At 46.1% G+C, this 18,494-nt stretch overlaps 1 protein-coding gene across 5 annotated transcripts in view; it reads right to left on the reverse strand.

The window, feature by feature from the left end:
- Positions 1–1,985: 1,985 nt before the first annotated feature.
- Positions 1,986–18,494, reverse strand: part of CLIP2 (CAP-Gly domain containing linker protein 2) — a 75,381-nt gene continuing 58,872 nt past the window's right edge. For 4 of the 5 annotated variants that reach the window (XM_060268342.1, XM_060268339.1, XM_060268341.1 and 1 more), the window contains 8 exons: positions 15,953–16,897; positions 14,728–14,785; positions 13,607–13,690; positions 10,825–10,981; positions 9,112–9,271; positions 7,150–7,335; positions 6,174–6,236; positions 1,986–3,328 (listed from right to left, as the gene is read on the reverse strand). In XM_060268342.1, the coding sequence (XP_060124325.1) occupies positions 3,317–3,328; positions 6,174–6,236; positions 7,150–7,335; positions 9,112–9,271; positions 10,825–10,981; positions 13,607–13,690; positions 14,728–14,785; positions 15,953–16,897 (1,665 nt within the window). In that variant the 3' untranslated portion in view covers positions 1,986–3,316. Of the gene's footprint in view, positions 3,329–6,173; positions 6,237–7,149; positions 7,336–9,111; positions 9,272–10,824; positions 10,982–13,606; positions 13,691–14,727; positions 14,786–15,952; positions 16,898–18,494 lie in introns of those variants that run through there. The other variant, XR_009556802.1, reaches the window with a different exon arrangement.

An 18,494-nucleotide genomic window follows, 5' to 3' on the forward strand; every position in this document is an offset into this window, starting at 1 on the left:
CAGATTCCGGTGGTCAGGCTGTGAAAAAGCCACATGAACCTACAGGTGAAACTCGGAAAAATCAGAATATCGTCGAAAAGTGCATTTATTTCAGTAACGCAACTTAAAAGGTGAAACCAATATATGAGATAGATGCATGACATGCAAAGCAAGACATGTCAAGCCTTTATTTGTTGTGATTGTAATTATTTGTCGTTAGGCGGGTCAATTATAAATGGAATGTAATTAATGGAATGTAATAGTGATGCTTATTTTTGTTTATTTTTGTATTATTGTAACTATTTGTTTTATTATTGTGGAATTTCCAAAAGAAAGCATTTGTAAATAATAATAATAATAATAATAATAATAATAATAATAATAATAATAATAATAATAAGTTGCATTACTGAAATAAATGCACTTTTCAACGATATTCAAATTTTCCGAGTTTCACCTGTACTACCAGTGGGAAGGTGTGGTAGTAGTGGAAGGGCTCACCCAAACCACTTTTAGAGCTCACAGGGTCTTGAGTTCAAGTTACATTCAGGGGACAGAGGCAACTGCGTCTTGGAGGCCTCTTCCTATCTTTTGGTTTAAGCCCAGACGTTGCCTACGTCCGGCACCATTCCCTAAGTTGCTTTTTTCTAATACTGAGGTCAATCTCTCTGCGAGTGGGGAGAGATAGAAGCAATTTGTAACACAAAATGCACATGCTTCATGTCCAGTCAATCCAATCTCTGCTTATAAGCCGAGACACGCATGGGCTTCATGTATTCCCTTTGCACGAGGCCACTGCGTCGACCACAGCTTTCCATTGCATCTTAGCCGGGAAACAGTGTTTCATGGCTTCCAAACAGCTCACGATCTGGAAGCCAAACAAGATTTCATGTTCTGGCATGTCTGGAACCCATTAACCATGGTTTCCTGGTTTGGACATAACGGGAAACTATGGCCAACTGCAACTTCCTGGTTTGCTTTCCCTGCTCAAAGGGAGGAGGGCGAAACTGGTGCAAATCTCATCTTATCCTGGCAAGATTAGAACCCGCAAACGTTGCGACAAAATCTCAAGCCTGTGGAGAGGAAAAACAAGACATCGCCACAATCACCCCAGCATTCATGTGTTAGAAAAACCACACACACACACACACTTTCCAACTTGCAGATTAATCTCTGTGGCCCAGTTTATACACGCGGAGAATCCAGCGGTAATACTTGACCTGGACTGTGCTTCTACAGCAGGCCTGGGGGGCGCTTGGGCGCTTCGTGTACTGCTGGACTCCAACTCCCATCAGCCCTAGCTAGCATGGTCAGTGGTCCAGGATGATGGGAGTTGTAGTCCAACAGTATCCGGGGAGCCACGGGCTTCCCAAGCCTGTTTTAAAATCTACAGGGTGGGTGTTTGAAATGCTGCTCTATGGAGAAGGCGCAAAACAAAAACAAAACTATGCCGTGATAAATCCCTGAAACGAGATATTGATAAAGTGAATAATACTAAAACTCAACTAATGATTACTCAAAGAAACATAATAGGTTTAAATTTCCCAAAAGAAACTTTGATATAGAAAAGACATGAATTTCTCAAAGTAACCTTGTTGAGTCTGAACATCACAACTAGGAGAGCTTTTACAGCCCTTTTCCTAAGAGCAATGAAATCCATTAGTTGAATTGTCCCATAGGTTAGCTAACCTTTAGTTTAAACAACTATAGTCTTATCTTGGGGAAGTTTATCCCTGACTGCTATGTAATTTTCAATCCTTTTCAGAGTTTACAGCTCCTGTTTAGGTTTTGATTACAAAGAAACCTCAGCCCCTAAACATTTTCCTTCTGAGGAAACAGATAAGAGATTTTCCAGTGAAACGAGTAACTTAGCCAGCACCTCGTCAAGGTTTACTTTATTTAGAGGTTACTTTGAGAAATTCATGTCTTTTCTATATCAAAGTTTCTTTTGGGAAATTTAAACCTATTACGTTTCTTTGAGCACTCATTAGTTGAGTTTTAGTATTATTCACTTTATCAGTATCTCGTTTCAGGGATTTATCACAGCATAGTTTGTTTTTGTTTTTGTGCTGATTATACATTCCCGTTATTGTCTTTTTTTGCCATTTTGCTCTATGGAGAAGGAGCTGGGTGGTGGAGAATATGGCAGGGAGAAGATTAGGTCGAACCCTTCTCACTGCTAGCTTTCTACATGCGAGGAGATACATTTTTTGTTTGTTTTAGGCAGACACACCAAGCTGCCAAAAAGCAGTACAGCTCAGGACAAAAAGAGAGCGTTTTATTTCTTGATTCCACCAAGTGTATAAACTGGGCCTGTGGTTTTTTTTTTGGGGGGGGGGAGGGAGGAAATCAGCAATGCAAACCCTCCTTCTGACTACTGGGGAAAACCACCTTGGAACTTCAAAAGCAAACTGGGTGAAGTGACAGAGAAATAAACAGGGAGACCGAACCACCTTCAGGGCTTTGCAGAGTTCACCACCACAGCAATCCCACCCACCCGCAACTCATGTAAGAGAGATCTCCAAGCAGGCAAGATCTACACGGGGGGGAGGGGGGAGCAGCAAAGATCTGCACACCCCTCACCAATTCCATATATTCCAAATTACCAAATGACTCCACAGTTACCAAAGTTAAAATAAGTTACGAGAAAGGTCCACCTGCACACCTATATCCCACATTATTAAGAGCAGGGTCTCCACATTCTGGAGCTTGAGAGAGAGAGAGTCTCTATTCTGCAGGCCACGGAGGTATCTCGCCCTTCCGCCTTCGACAGCCGACATCCTGGGATGGAGAGTCGCCGCCGTTTCGCTGACCTGCCAAGCGTTTGGATAGAAAAAAGGAAGGAGCCTCTGTCTTGGGGGTGGAGGGGGAAGGGGAGCAGAACGCCAAGGGCGTTTCAGTGTATCGGGAAGTTGCTAAGGAGGTTGCGGGCATCTCCTACCACGGCACTGGAACGAGAAGATTCTGCCAGCCAATGCAGCAGGGTGTTAACACACACACGCCCAAAAAATAATACTGGCACAAGGTGACCAAGGCCAATAAAAACAGTCACTGGACGCTGCAACCGGCGGCAGAGGAATCCAGCCGTGGACACACAGCTGCTGCAATGCTCTCTTCGGAAACCAGGCCCAGCTTGGAAATTATGAACCCATGTGCCTACGAGTACGCGCTACGAACACAGGCCTGTTCACAGAGCGGAAATACTGAAAATAATCTTGGGTGGTGTTTTCAGCTGGGAGAGGGGCTTGGAGGGGGCGGAGGGCGACGTCTCTTTGCCCTGCCTCTTCTCAGGAGCAAATCCTGGCATCATAGAGTCCTCTTCACCTCCGTTCCTTCATCAGTGCTTCTCCTGAAAGAAAGGAAGGCAATGGGTTTATTTATTTCATTTTATGGGAAGCCGTTTTTACAGGCTGTGTCAGGGGGGCTCCTTACAGGGACCCTCCCCCAGTCATCCTGACCAGCACTTCGCCAAGTGACAGCACTAGCAGCGGGTCAGGAGGAGGGAATGAGGAATGGAGCGGGGTGGAGAGGGGGCTCTCAGACGTGTCAGAGCATAGGCACTGACCCAGTCAGAGGAGGAAGGACAGCGCAGCGAGGTGCCGGAGCTTCGGAAAAGCTCCAGCCAAAGGGCGGGAGAAGGAACGCAGCCCCTTCCGGCGCCCGAATTGAGGCGTGCGCCCACACGCAGGGCTAGGGGGAGGCGCTTTGGGGTGCCCAGGTTTTTTTGCTGGTCCAAGACGCAGAAGAAGCCATTGCCGGGTTCTGAATTGGACTAGGCCGAGACCACATAACACCGGTCTTGAAAGATCTACATTGGCTCCCAGTACGTTTCCGAGCACAGTTCAAAGTGTTGGTGCTGACCTTTAAAGCCCTAAATGGCCTCGGTCCAGTATACCTGAAGGAGCGTCTCCACCCCCATCGTTCTGCCCGGACACTGAGGTCCAGTACTAAGGGCCTTCTGGCGGTTCCCTCGTTGCAAGACGCCAAGTTGCGGGGAACCAGGGAGAGGGCCTTCTCGGTAGTGGCACCCGCCCTGTGGAACGCCCTCCCACCAGATGTCAAAGAGAAAAACAGCTACCAGATTTTTAGAAGACACCTGAAGGCAGCCCTGTTTAGGGAGGCTTTTAATGTTTAATGGATTATTTTATTTCATTTTTCTGTTGTAAGCCGCCCAGAGTAGCTGGGGAAACCCAGCCAGATGGGCGGGGTATAAATAATATATTATTATTATTATTATTATTATTATTATTATTATTATTAGGCAGTCATGTTTTCTGATATCTCTGCACTGTAAATAATATGCACAATAAAACTCTGAAAGACAGAGGGGACTGGAGCGTCTTTACTCGAGAGTAATAATAATAATAATAATAATAATAATAATAATAATATTTATACCCCGCCCTTCCCAGTCAAGACCAGGCTCAGGGCGGCTAACAACAAAAATATCAAAACAAGCATAAAAGAAACAATTCAATTAAAATACAGATTAAATATAATGTTAAAATTCAATTTTAAAATGGGAATCTACAAGTGGAACCTCATTTAAATATCTGTAGGATAAAACCTTAGGGGAGGGTAACACCGGGGTCAGACTGAGTCAGTCCTAAGGCCAAGTGGAACAGCTCTGTCTTGCAGGCCCTACGAAAAGATGACAACTCCTGCTGGGCCCTAGTCTCCTGAGAGAGAGCGTTCCACCAGGTCGGGGCTAGTACTGAGAAGGCCCTGGTCCTGGTCGAGGCCAGTCTAACCACCTTGTGACTCGGGATCTCCAGTATGTTATTATTTGTGGACTGCAACAATCCCCTGACAGGCTGCTTAACTACAATCGTCTCTAAACTCGCTGCAACATACCAGAGAACAGATTCGGCCACGTTAACAATTAATGCCAATATCTCAACCAAGGGGTTCTGCCCTCCGCAAACAAAAATTGGGTTTATGTAAAACAGAATCGGCATCAGTTAGAACAGCAATTCCCAAACTCCCCCCCCCACATGGACCTCTTGTAAATTGCGGAGGGTCTTGGCAGACTACTTAATTTATTTCCTGCCCGTTGTAGCCATTGTAATGTGCTGTGCTAGATGCTGTGTGGCATCTACTTGCATTTCAGTTTGAATTCCGAAAGGTCAAACTGTAATACGATAAATGGAATAACACTATCTCTGAGCATGTGCAGGTTGTCTTTTCTTAATCACTGAATCCCACCTCCTCACACACATAGAAAGCTGTCTCTAAGCACTTGACTTAGCCTAGGTCAGGGGTGGCCAACTCCCAAGAGATCTACTCACAGAGTTAAAAACTTGCAGTGATCTACCCCCTTTTGGGGGGTTCAGGTCAAAGGTTTATTTTAGGAAGAAGGAAGGCCTATTTTTTGGGGGGGGGGGTTTCAGGTAAAAGTTACTGAGCTTTTTCAGGGAGGAGGTAAAATGTTGAGCTTTTTTTTAGGGGAGCCACAGTTGTTCAGCTTCTTTGGGGGGAGCAAATGATCTACCGCAAACGCCTAGTGAACTACCGGTAGATCACTATCTACCTGTTGGACATGCCTGGCCTAGGTGTTTTAGCCAAAGAGATGGACCAGTTTCCTTCCATTCAGAAAAACAAAAAATCCCCTTGATGTCTTGAGGTTTGGGACTGGGCAAGGAAGTGGGCAGCCCTCCACAGAGGTTGAGCACGCTAGCTCTTATTTTGCACCTTTGCCTCCACATCCTTAAAGATGGAGGCAGGGTCAACAGAGCCACCCCGTTGCCTGGTTTATTCCCAAGTGCCTCCCCAGAAGAGCTCAGCTCTGTGCTGACTAGGGAAGACGCCTGAGTCCACAGCAGGTGAGATGGCAGACGGGCAATTCCTTCCCATGGATCCAGCTCCCCACCTCCCACGCTGCTGGGTGAAAACGGTTCTTTCTGCTCCCCGTTTCATCCTCGCAGGAACCCTGTGAGGTTGCTTAGGGTAACTGACAGTCACCCAGCGAACACCATGGCCGAGTGGGGAATTTGAAGGCTGGTCTCTCAGGCCCTAGGCCTGACCCACGAGGCAACAGGCCACACAGACCCCCTTAACTCTTCTTCTAACTCCCCCTGCCCCGTAACTAGTGCTATTATGCTTACTGTGTGAGTAAATTTCAGCAAGTATTTTTTTTAAAAAAAAGCAGAGCAAACCGGGGAAGCCGTGCACGGGAGACGATTCAAATCACCCACCTCTTGTTTGTTAGATTTTTCCTGTTGGTGGATTCCATTAGCAGATCCGGAATTCCCAATAGTCTAAAATGAAAAGGGTAGGTGGAAAAAGTGATGGAAAGAGGTGTTGTATTAGGTAAGTTGGACGCGCAGCAATCAGAAGGTACATCAAAAATAGCCAAAGCACAATGAAAGCCAGCAATTTTATGTGCTGCAAAAATCCAGATGTGAGATGATTAAAGAGAAAAGCATTGAAGCTTATTTTTTGGAGAGAGAAAAATTGCAATAGCCAAAGACATGGCAATCTTCCCCTTTACAGAAAAAGGTGTAATTGCAACAACCTGTGGCTATAGCGACCAAAGAATATGCCTGGGAAATGATATATAATGAATTGAAAAGAATGTTTAAAATAACGTTTGTAAAAGACAACAGCCCAGAAGCCTTTCTTTTGGGAATTATAGGGACAGAACCACCTAAACTGTATAGAAGCTTATTCATGTATGCCACTACAGCGGCAAGAATGCTACTTGCCCCCAAAATGGAAAGAAGCAGAAGTCCCGGCAAAGGAAGAATTGATACAAAAACTTGCGGAATATGCAGAAATGGCAAAACTTACCAGAAGAATAAGAAATCAAGATAAACTTTTTATATATACATAAAAGAATGGAAATGGTTTTTTGAGTATTTGCAGATAAATTGTAAACAGATAAGAACATTGGCAGGATTATATTGTAATAACCTGCAGTTTTATCAGAGTATATATTTAAAGTCAATGAATACATGAGCAAATTAAGTTTGGATATGCAGAAGGTATTAAAAATAAATTTAAGGAACCGCAGGAAGAGGGGGAAGGAAGTCAAGTTTTGAAATGTTAAAATGACTGTGAAATTAGTGAAATGTATAAACCTGAAAAGCATAAATGAAATTTAAAAAAAGAAAAAAGAGGGAATCTGCCCGGTGGGGAGAACAGAGACGCCATGTGGAAGGCAACACCCACCTGTGCTTTCTCAGAGCAGCTTCTCATGGCTTCCACGAGCTTCTCCATCTGCTGGCCCTGCTCCAGCGCATTCCTCAGGACATCCTCCGTGCTGACCAGCCGGTGCTGCAACCGGAGGACTTCGGACTCGGATGAAGGGTCTATGAGGGAGTATCGTCGCTGGTCTGTTACTGCTTTCTCTTTATCCTGGAGGAGGTAAGATTTTTTTTATTAAAAAACAACAACAGTATTATTACTAAAGGTTATATTTAAACAAATATTAAACCAGCTCTTTAAAAAAGAAGCGAACAGGAACATTGGGGGCCTATTCATCGAGAGGAGGAACCTTCTGAAGAGCGGACAAGGGGCTGAGGTTGAAACCAGAAGCCACCAGTTCTGGTCTCCTGCCGTGCACTGAGGAACGGGTCCTTAGGCAAGGCACTTCTTCTCACTCAACTTCTGCAACATGGGATTCATAGTAATACTGCACTGCTCAGTTACCATGATAGCTCAGTTGGCTGGAGCGTGGTGCTGATCATGCCAAGGTTGTCGGTTCGATCCCCATATGGGACAAATGCATATTCCTGCACTGCAGGGAATTGGACTAGATCAGGGACGTCCAACTTCCAGGAGACTCAGTCTTTTAAATAAACAGGCAGTGATCTGCCCATTGTCATTGGAGAATGGACCTGAGTTGTTGAGCTTTTTTTAGGAAGCCTAAGTTTTTGGAGAAACAAAAGTTGTTGAGGTTTTGTTTTGTTTTGGTTTTTTTGGGGGGGGGTGACACACCAGGGAGCGTCGTGATCGACCACGGACACCCCCACGATCGACCAGTAGATCGCAATCGACCTGTTGGGCATGCCTGGACTAGATGATCGTAAAGGTCCCTTCCAACTCTATGATTCTATGAAAGACGGGTCTGCTGTGCAGATTATTGATAATACATATTAATACTTAAATCCAACCAACCAACCCTAAGTGCTTTGAGTCCTACAAACACTGTTTGTAAATGGGGTGTGTTGCTAGTTGTGCTCGATAGGCATTTCATACAACTCTTTACCGCTAGAGAGTTCTGCAGTCAAGCATAAAACGAAAAGCACAGAGTAGAGCCAGTTTATGATGTTTCTCATAACAAGGTGGGTGGGTGGCATTCACAAATTGCCATTTTACTGACACAGGAGGAGCTACTACCTCCCTGATCTAAAAAGTCTCATGAAAAGAACTATTGCTCGTACGAGCATCCATCAATTCTAATAATTGGTAGTGTCCAATCAATCATTTGATTGGACCTAATTTAGGCCCCATCTGCACAATACATCTGCATCACACCACTTCAAACAGGCATGGTTTTCCCAAGAGAATCCCGAAAATGGTAGTTTGTGGGAACTGTAGCTTTTGCGAGGGGTAAACTGCGGTCCCCATGAATCTGGGAGGGGTGCGTGCTTTAAAATGTATGGTGTGTACGTCGCCATGGGGGGGGTTGGGGGCCTCATAAAATGAGTTCAGGCTGCAGGTTGCAGGATTGAGGTGCCAATGGCGGCACTTGGAATTGTGTGGGGAACCTGTGATGTTGCTGATGGACTACAACTCCCATCATTCCTGACCATCAACCATAATGTCTGGCAACATGTAGAATCAATGAACTGGTCCAGCATCCCCAAACTTTGGCCCTCCAGATGTTTTGGACTACAATTCCCATCTTCCCCAACCACTGGTCCTGTTAGCAAGGGATCATGGGAGTTGTAGGCCAAAACATGTGGAGGGCCGCAGTTTGGGGGTGCCTGAACTGGACCGAAGCTCAGCAGTACAGAGGGGGACATGTGGCCTTTTTAGCCAAGAGAGGTTTCCAGAGTCCGCTTGCAAAGGCACCTCCAGAGAGAGAGCATCGCAGCAGTCCAGCGTCACCTGGGTCAAGCCTTCAGCCCTCCGCCACAGGCCCCCCCCAATGCTCTGGGTGCCCAGCCCCGCTCTCCACCAGCTTACCAGGATGATCAGCTTTTCCCGGAGTCCCTTGATGTCGTCCTTGAGCTTCTGCTCCTTCATCCTCCACTCGGCTTTGTGCACCTCGCGACTCAAGTCCCGCTCGGGCCCAGGGGAGTGCCGACTGGCTTCCATGAGCAAAGCTCGCAGCTCGTTCAGGCTCCTGTCGGGAGAGAGCCAGGAGAATATCAATAAATAAATAAATAAATAAATAAATAAATAAATAAATAAATAAATAATAGTTTATGATTTATACCTGCCCATCTGGCTGGGTTTCCCTAGCCATTCTGGGCGGCTTCCAACAAAACATTAAAATTTTATTAAACATTAAAAGTTTCCCTAAACAGGGCTGCCTTCAGATGTCTTCTAAAAGTCTGGAAGTTGTTTTTCTCTTTGACTTCTGATGCGAGGGAGTTCCACAGGGCGGGTGCCACTACCGAGAAGGCCCTCTCCCTGGTTCCCAGTAACTTGGCTTCTCGCAGCGAGGGAACCGCCAGAAGGCCCTCAGCACTGGATCTCGGTGTCTGGGCTGAACGATGGGGGTGGAGACGCTCCTTCAGGTATACTGGACCGAGGCCGTTTAGGGCTTTAAAGGTCAGCACCAACACTTTGAATTGTGCTCGGAAACGTACTGGGAGCCAATGCTAGTGTTCTCCGCATACATAAACATTGGAGGTTTTTCTGACGGCACTGTGCCCTTTCACTGTCCGAAGGCTGGGGGAGAGCTTGTCAAGGATTGTCAAAGACTCATTAGAAGCAGAGGATTGGTGAGAGGAACCAGCTGAGGAACTTGCAAGGGGAGAAGGCTCAGAGCCTTTTTGTTAGGTCCAACAGGTGAAGAGTTACCGAGAGAGGATAAAAGACTTTTTATGTACGCAACAACGGCAGCGAGAATGCTACTAGCCCAGAGATGGAAGGAAGGAGAAGTAACCACAAAAGGAGAATGGAAGATGAAACTGATGGAGTGTGCGGAGATGGCAAAACTGACGGGGAAGATCCAAAACCAGGAAGATCAAGTATTTAGTAAATTTGTAATTTACTTAAAAGACCACTGTAAACAGTTAAAATCTTTGGCAGGGATGTAAAGACACTTGTAATGTGGAATTATGTATGATAATTACAGTTAATTAATAGGTAAAAAGGTAAAGGGACCCCTGACCATTAGGTCCAGTTGTGACTGACTGTGGCCAGCATGACAAAGCCGCTTCTGGCGAACCAGAGCAGTGCACAGAAACGCCATTTACCTTCCCGCTTGGAGGGGTTCCTATTTATCTACTTGCACTTTGACGTGCTTTCAAACTGCTACATTGGCAGGAGCAGGGACCGAGCAACGGGAGCTCACCCCGTCACGGGGATTCGAACCGGCCTTCTGATCGGCAAGCCCTAGGGCTCTGTGGTTTAACCCACAGCACCACCTGCGTCCCGAATAGATAAGATAGATAGATAATGGTAAAAGATGCAGCAAACTTAAATTTAAACATGGAATCCATGGAGGGAGGGAAGGCGGTCCGAAGGTTCAAAAGAACCTTGTATTTGAATGTTCGAAAAGGTTATGTTTGATATGTATAAAATGATTAAAGTGCTAATAAAAAGTTATAAAAAAAAGGAAGGCTCAGAGCCCAGGGAGTGGTGGTGGGACAACGATGAGTGGGTGAACTGGAAGAGGAGGTGTTGGAAGCTGAAGGCGGGGTTGCTAAGCCGCCGGAGGAGACTGACCTTTCTTTCTTCAGCAGCTCCTGGCTGATGAGGACCAGCTGGCCAGAAGCATCATGTGTTTTCCTAGACACCGTCTCCAGCTCGGCTTCCAGCCTCTTCTTCTCTTTCAACAAAGAATCTGCCTTCCTCTCGGTACTCCTGCATCTATTTTCCAAGGCTGCCGGACGAAAGGAAAGTGTGTGCGTTTGAGGGGGTGGGGAGAGACAAAGTAAAGCAGATTCTCTCTCTCTCTCTCTCTCTCTCTCTCTCTCTCTCTCTCTCGGCAAGGCAACGCAAGCTCCTCCCTAAGACAGGGATCGGGAACTGCAGTGGTCCTCTGCTGGACTGCAACTCGCAGCAGCCCCTGCAATGATGGGAGATGTAGTGCCACAAATTTGGCAGGCCACCACCCCTGTTCTTAAAGAGTTTGCGGTCCCTGCTCCGAGGCTGCCATGATCCTACTCTGACTTCATCGTAAGTGCAGCCCTTCTCAATCCTGGTTGCTGGAAATTGCAGAAAGTGGGAGCGCTCTTGCAATCAGGTCCTGCTTGCAGGCTTCCCATAGGAGCACCTGGCTGGCCAGTGTGAGAACAGGACAGACTATTTTACATTCAGATGTCATGAGCACCAAAACTGGCCTCCTGGCCTTTCCCTGGAAAGACATGGATAAGGAACCGAATGCAAGCTGCAGAGGGGAACCTTCAACATCCCGTCCAGGGCCCTCCCAACCAGAGGAGAGGGACCTTTCACCTTCCTAAGAGGGCGAGTCCCTAGTAACATCTCTGTCCCCATCTATTCATCCCACACTGTCATCTGAGGCCATCTTGCTGAAGCTAAGCAGCTCTGGGTCTGGTTAACCACATGCATGTCGCCTTGGGTTCCATGATGGAAGGAAGGTGGAATATACGGAATTCGTGCCTGTGTTTCTTTCTTCTTCCTCCTCCCTCCCAACCCTTTTCCCTTTCATGCTGCATCTTTTGAGTGGCAACCACCTAGGGTTGGCACAATGGAAGAGAAGCAGGGTATTAATGCAACAGAATACAATTGAATTCTCTTAGTTTTCTGTGTACTCGGGTTTGTACACAGGGTGGCGTTTTTATCAGCAGAAGTATTAAATCAATGGTAGAGCCAATTTGAAACACTTTCTTTGGGGCTGGGTGTTTTTCTTTAAAAGCTTCTTTTGTTCAGGCTGTTATAGCTACAGGGAGACTGTGAGAGACCATACTAGTGGTCAAACTTGTGGGAAGCTTTAAGGACATTTGTATTTCTAAGGTTTGACAGCTCATAACATCAGTCTTTTTTAGAATAATACCATAAAATTATACATCATTAGAAAGATAGTTTAATGCAGGATATAATGGAACAAACTGTGTTGGATTAGGGTGGCCATACGGCTGGAATTTTCTGGACGTATCCGGAATACTGCAGTCAGCAGCAGCATCTGGGCAGTAATCAGAAAAATATCTGGGAAAATCTGGACGTATGGCAACCAATGCCGGCAGTGTCGCTTTTGCCGATTTCCCATAAAATTAGCTTTAGAACGTCAAAGTTTTTGCCCCCCCCCAAAAAAAGCTCAAAAAAATTCTGTCCAGATTTTCACTGTTTGAAATATGGCAACCCTACGTTGGATTATCTTTTAACCAGCCAAATAACCAAAAAAAGAAAGCATGTCTGCCTTATGTAACCGGAAGTGGATTTCCTTAACTCAAAACTGACCAATGACAGAGTGTAATAGCCCTAACCTGAATCCAATAGAAAATTTGTGGAGCCGATTAAAGAAACTTGTTAGGTAGAAGCGTCCAAGGAATAAAGCAGCATTGATAGAAGCAATAATCCAATCTTGTTTTTACATTATAACACCTGATGAACTAAAATCCCTGGTTCATGGGACATGGTTGCAGGGCTGTAATTGCAGCAAAAGCTTTCCACATAAAGTACTAACAGAAATGGTGAGAAGTTATACTTTCTGTGTATAACTCCTTTTATCTGGCTATAACTTTTTATAGAATAAGGATCATTCAAAACCATTTGTTGGATTCTATTCTGCCTTACACTGTCTTTCTGATGATACGTAATTTTATTGTATTATTCTTAAAAAACAACAACAAAAACACCACCAGCATTATGAGCCATCAAACATCAGAAATACCACTTTCCACAATTTTGGCCACTAGCACATACTAAAAGCTGGCCTTTCCTTCCAGCAATGACTGTCGGGTTTTGCACACAGGGAAGGGCCCTAGTTTTGCTTTCTCCCTGAGCTGCTTGGTTTCCATGTGCAGGCAATTCACATCAGTTGTGTGAGAGCCATAGCTGCCAAGTCTCCCGTTTTCCCTGGGAAATCCCTGTTTTTCCAGCTGTTCCTAGCTGAAAAAACAGATTTTTTCCCCCCGGTTTATTCTGGCGCGGCAGCCATTTTGGAACTGGGCGGAGCATGCTCAGAAGCGACTTTTGATGCTGCTCTGCCCAGTTCCAAAATGGCTGCAGTGCGACATCTGGCGCGGTGGCCATTTTGGAACTGGGCAAAGCAGCATCAAAAGTCACTTCTGAGCATGCTTCGCCCAGTTCCAAAATGGCGGCAGCACTACTTCCGGTCTGCTATTTCCGGCCCGGTCCCTTATTTCTCTGACAGCAACTTGGCAGGTATGGTGAGAGCCCTCCTCTCAGCTCTAAAGTGGTACTGCCCAGATGTAGATTTGGCACCTCCATTAAAGTGAGGACTAAAATAGATGTCCGTCCTCGCCACCCACCCCCAGCTGAAATTATCTGTCAATCTGACCAACACAAGCCTAAGCAAACTTACCACTTACTTGAGTCCTTAGTGTGTCTGCTTGGGAGACAAGTGATGACACTTCTTTATCTTTCTTACTCAGCTTGTCCTGGAGATCTGCAGGAGGACAGGAGTTGAGTCGGGTCACCTGTTGCGTTTGCAAGCTTATATTATTAGGGGCTTCATTTATTAATTTTTTAAAGGGATTAACACCCCAATTTTCACTATATGTCTCAAAGTGGCTTACAGGCAGGGCCGGATTTAGATTGATGAGGCCCTAAGCTACTAAAGGTAATGGGGCCCTTTATATGTCCAGCTGTCCTTTGTCAACAACGAATTGTTGCTGTTTTTTGTGTCAAATATATAATTTATGGACCTAATAGGTCCATTTGCACATGTCACCATGCAACCAGCCCATGCAGAATGTAGGGACCCTATACAGTGGTGCCTCGACTTACGAATTTAATCCGTTCCAAAGGCACTTTCGTAAGTCGAAAAATTCGTAAGTTGAAAAATGCCATTGGAAATGCGATTTCCCATAGGAATGCATTGAAAACGGAAAAATTCGTAAGCTGAAGCAACCCTATCTAAAAATTCGTAAGTCGAAAAATCCCTATCTAAAACCGCCATGGTTTTTTTTCCAGATGTCGAGACATTCGTAAGCGTGCGGCCATTACCCCCATTTGTAAGTCGAAAAATTCGGTTGTCGAGTCGTTCGTAAGTCGAGGTACCACTGTATATAGAAATGAGCAAACCAGAGATATTTTAGGGAGCAGGCTAGCAGGTGGGGCCCATTACTTACAGCATAGGAGCCTACACAACACAAAACACTGTTGCTGTATGTAGGTTTTATTTTATTTGTTTTTTATCTTATATTTTGGAAATGTACACCCAGGGTTTTTTTTACTTCAATTTTTTTTGGGGGGGGGGCAAGAGAGTGGGGCCCTAAGCTATAGCTTGTTTAGTTTATAAGTAAATCCAGCACTGCTTACAGGGAGGTAGGGAATAGCACAATTCACAAAACTCAAAACATAGGCTCAAACATCAGAAGCAAGAAACATTAGAGGAATATTCATAGCCTCCCGAAATTAAGCCGGTTTCTAGGCTGGCCTCTGGGAATTAACGCAGCATGTCTGATTTCTAGGGAGAGTTACCTTCCATGGTCTGCTTCATTTTGATCTTCTCTTCTGAAATGTCATTGGTTTCAATCATCTGTAACAAACATTAAAACACGCAAGCGTGAAATTTTCAGGTGTGCCTTGGCTCGTGCGAATCAAATGGAGAATGCGCACAACTGGCCATTGTACACATTCCCCAGGCGTCAGAGGGATTGTGCCCATACTAGAGAAAGGAACAGAGAACTCTGTACACAGCCTGGTCAGAAGCACCTAGGACAGGCCCTGCCTTGCACAGAGTCAGGCCACTGGTCCATCTAGCTCAGTGTGGTCTACACTGGCTGGCAACAGCTCTCCAAAGTTTCAAGCAGGGTCTGCCCTTGGGGACTAAACCTGACTGAAACCAAGTGCTCTGCCACTGAATTACTGTCCACCTGCATAAAAAGTAAGACTCTAGTCCTCATGGTTCTAAAGAAGAAGTGCCGGGGACTGAGCATAGGGCTTTCTGACATGAAACGAGGGCTCTTTCCCAAAGGTGGATTGGGGCTCCAATAAAGGCAGGACCTGAAAACAGCTATTGTTGACCCAAGAGGCAGAGCCACCTTCAGAACAGCCTGCCAGTTGGCCGCCGAGCTACAGCTCTTCCTTACGCAGGTCTGTATTGTGCTATGCGGTTTCCGTTTGCTTGCTTCCTTGCCTCCCCAGACGCGAATGCTGGCTTCCGTTCTGCCCCTGGACCCAGCACAAACTCCTTGCCTTTATTAGAGTTCCCACCTTACTTTCTCATTCTGCCTCTGCTCCTCCAAACCTAGCATTCTTTTAGAAGGGGAAGCATACGACAATAAACGTCGCTTTCTATCTTGCATTAGGTTTCGTTTCATTTCGAAAAACAAAATCTTATTTCACGGTTTATTGTTGTTTATATTTTGATTTGGATATATAGGGGGGCACCAAAATCTTTTAAGTGCTTAGGGTCTCTGAAGGTTTTAATCCAGCCCTGCAAAGACAGGACCCGTAGCAGGCAAAGCTCTGTCCTGCAACAGAGGGGAATGTTTGGAAACGTCTGCCACCTGAGGCTGTTGCCTCACTTTGTCTAACACTAGGGACGGCCCTGGTTTTGGAGAAAACATTACTGCCAGCTCCAAACCCTCAGACGTGTGTTAACATCTTTGTAAATGCATTCAGGAGTTTTAAAGACAATTAAAGGGGTGTGTGGAGGAAGCTGCTGGAAACCAGTTGCCGAGAGACGGGCCAGTCAACGTACGTTGGTGTGCTGAGAAGGATGAAGCGCTTCTGTGGCCTGCAGCTTGTTCTCCAGCACAAGGACTTTCTCCTGCAGCCGCTGGATCTCCTGCTTGTTCTGGGCTTCCGTCTTCTGCAGCGTCTCGTAGTCCAGCATCTTCTTCTCGGCCAGAGCGATCTGCTCTCTCAGGAAAGCGATGGCCTGCGCCTGATCCTCATAGTCGCCGTGAAGCTTCTCCAGCTCGTGCGCTCGGAGATCCGCGTCTCGGCACTTATCCTTCAGGTCCTGAAGCTCCAGTAGGTGCTGGTTGGTCTTGGCCTCCAGCTGCTGCTTCCAGTTCTTGTCGCTCTCCTCCACCTCCTCCTTGGCTTCCTGCACCTTCAGCTTCAGGCCTTCCTTCTCCTTGACGTGGACGGCCGTCTCGATGTCGTGCTTGGCCTTCAGGTTCTCCAGCTCCAGCTGGTGCTCCAACTTGATGCTCTCCACCACAGCCTTCAGCTCCACTATCTCCTTGTGCTGACTGTCAGGGCCCGTGTTCAAGGTGGCCTTGAGGCCCTCCAGCGACTTCTGGTGGTCGGACGCCAGCGTGTCGAGCTTGGACTTCCAGTTGTCCATGAGGCCCATGTTCTCGTTGGTGGCCTGCTGGACCTTCTGCTTGAGGTCCACGATTTCCTGAGAGTACTTTTCGTTCAGGGCCTTCAGCCTCTCGATCTCTTCCTGGTGCTTCTTCAGCGTCCTTTCGTACTTCTCCTTCAGCTGGCTGCTCTCTTTCTGGTGCTCCTTGTTAGTGGAAAGCAGCTGGTCGCGGAGGCGCAGGGCCTCTGTCTGCAAGCCGAGGCTGTGGTCCGGAGAATCCGGAGAATGGGTGTTCTTCCAGCACTGCCTGAGTTCCTCCACCTCGCCTCGTGTTAAGGCCAGCTCCTCCTCCAACTGGAGGATCCGCGATTTCTCGGCCACCGTAGTCAGCTGGAAGATAAAATAAACGCATAAAATAAACGATAAACGCATATATGCAAAGTTAGCCCTTGCATTTCCGTACTTGCCCATTTCTTTTGGGGTCTTTTCACACCGTGTATCATAACGGTAATAATAATAATAAGAGACAGCCCAATATATTTTTAGGTGCAGGTGGGGGAATCTGTGGCCCTCCAGATGTTGCCGAGCATCAGTCCCAGCCAGCATGGTCAGTGTGGAGGATGATGAGTGTTGTAGTACGGCAACATCTGAGGAATATAGGCTCTCCCCGCCACCCCTGTTTTAACTGGATGCCTGTTGCGCCAGGCGAAAGAGCTAACGCAAACTTCATTTTAAAAGTTGGGAATTTGGTGGCAAAACCGAGCTGGGTGCTGTATGAAAAGACTCTCAGCAGAGGGAAGGCAAATGTCTAAGTACATTGTTAATGCAAATAGAACCTTCCTTTTTAAGTATGATTTGGTTTTTCTTCTTCTTTTTTGCACCAGGGTAAGCATTCACCTCTCTCTTTCTCTCTCTCTCTCTCACCATGTCATTTTACAACAGCAGTAATATTTCTAGGTAAAGGATCCTTGCCACTGGCATTACGCCGAAGCCCCAAAATTTAGGGATGGCTGTCAATAGCCTGGAAGAAGGAAAATGGGCTAGCTGGCACCCAGAACAGGAGAGCTTGGCATAGCATCATTTTGTCCCGGGTCCCACGTGGCCTATTACCAGTTGTGAAATCCCCCATCCCTGTGGCTGGCAGTATGTGCATGTGTGCATATGGAGGCAAGCCATATACAGTGGTACCTCTACTTACGAATTTAATGCATTCCAAACGCACATTTGTAAGTAGAAAAAAATTGTAAGTCGAATCCCATAGGAATGCATTGGGAGAAAAAATTCGTAAGTAGAAAAAATCCTATTTAAAAATTCGTAAGTAGAAAAAATCCTATCTAAAAATTTGTAAGTAGAAAAAATCCTATCTAAACCGCATCCAAGGTGGCGGACAGAGCTCCATTCGTAAGTAGAAACATTCATAAGTAGAGTTATTCGTAAGTAGAGGTACCACTGTATTGCCAAAAGAAAAAAAAGCCACCCCAAAACAATGGGTCCCTAGGAGTGGATGAGGCTGGGCCTCCCTTCCTTGCTTATTTTTTAATTTTCTTCATTAGAATGAATTTAAATTTAACAACAATTATATACTGGCTGGCTGTTTAAAAAAAAAAAAAGCAACAGCAACCCTCTAAGCCAGGCATGTCCAAAGTCCGTTTCAGGGGCCTAATCCGGCCTGCCGGTCGGTTTAATACAGCCCCTGTGGCAGTTTATTTCCTGGGGTGAAATCCTTTAAAAAAGTCAACTTTGGTTGGCCCTCACGGCCCTTCACTTCATCAAATCTGGCCCGCTTTGAAAAAAGTTTGGATACGTCACTGCTAAACAGATTGCAACAATACTGTACGGTGGAACCTTGGTTGTCAAACGTAATCTGTTCCGGAAGACCGTTCGACTTCTGAAATGTTCGACAACCGAGGTGCAACGGGCAGTCAAAATCCACTGAAAACATGGAGAAATGTGCCTCGGAAGCCGTTCGACACTTGAGGTGTGTTCA

This window comes from Zootoca vivipara, chromosome 15 (genome assembly GCF_963506605.1).
Source record: "Zootoca vivipara chromosome 15, rZooViv1.1, whole genome shotgun sequence".
In the NCBI taxonomy this organism is placed as follows: Eukaryota; Metazoa; Chordata; class Lepidosauria; order Squamata; family Lacertidae; genus Zootoca; species Zootoca vivipara.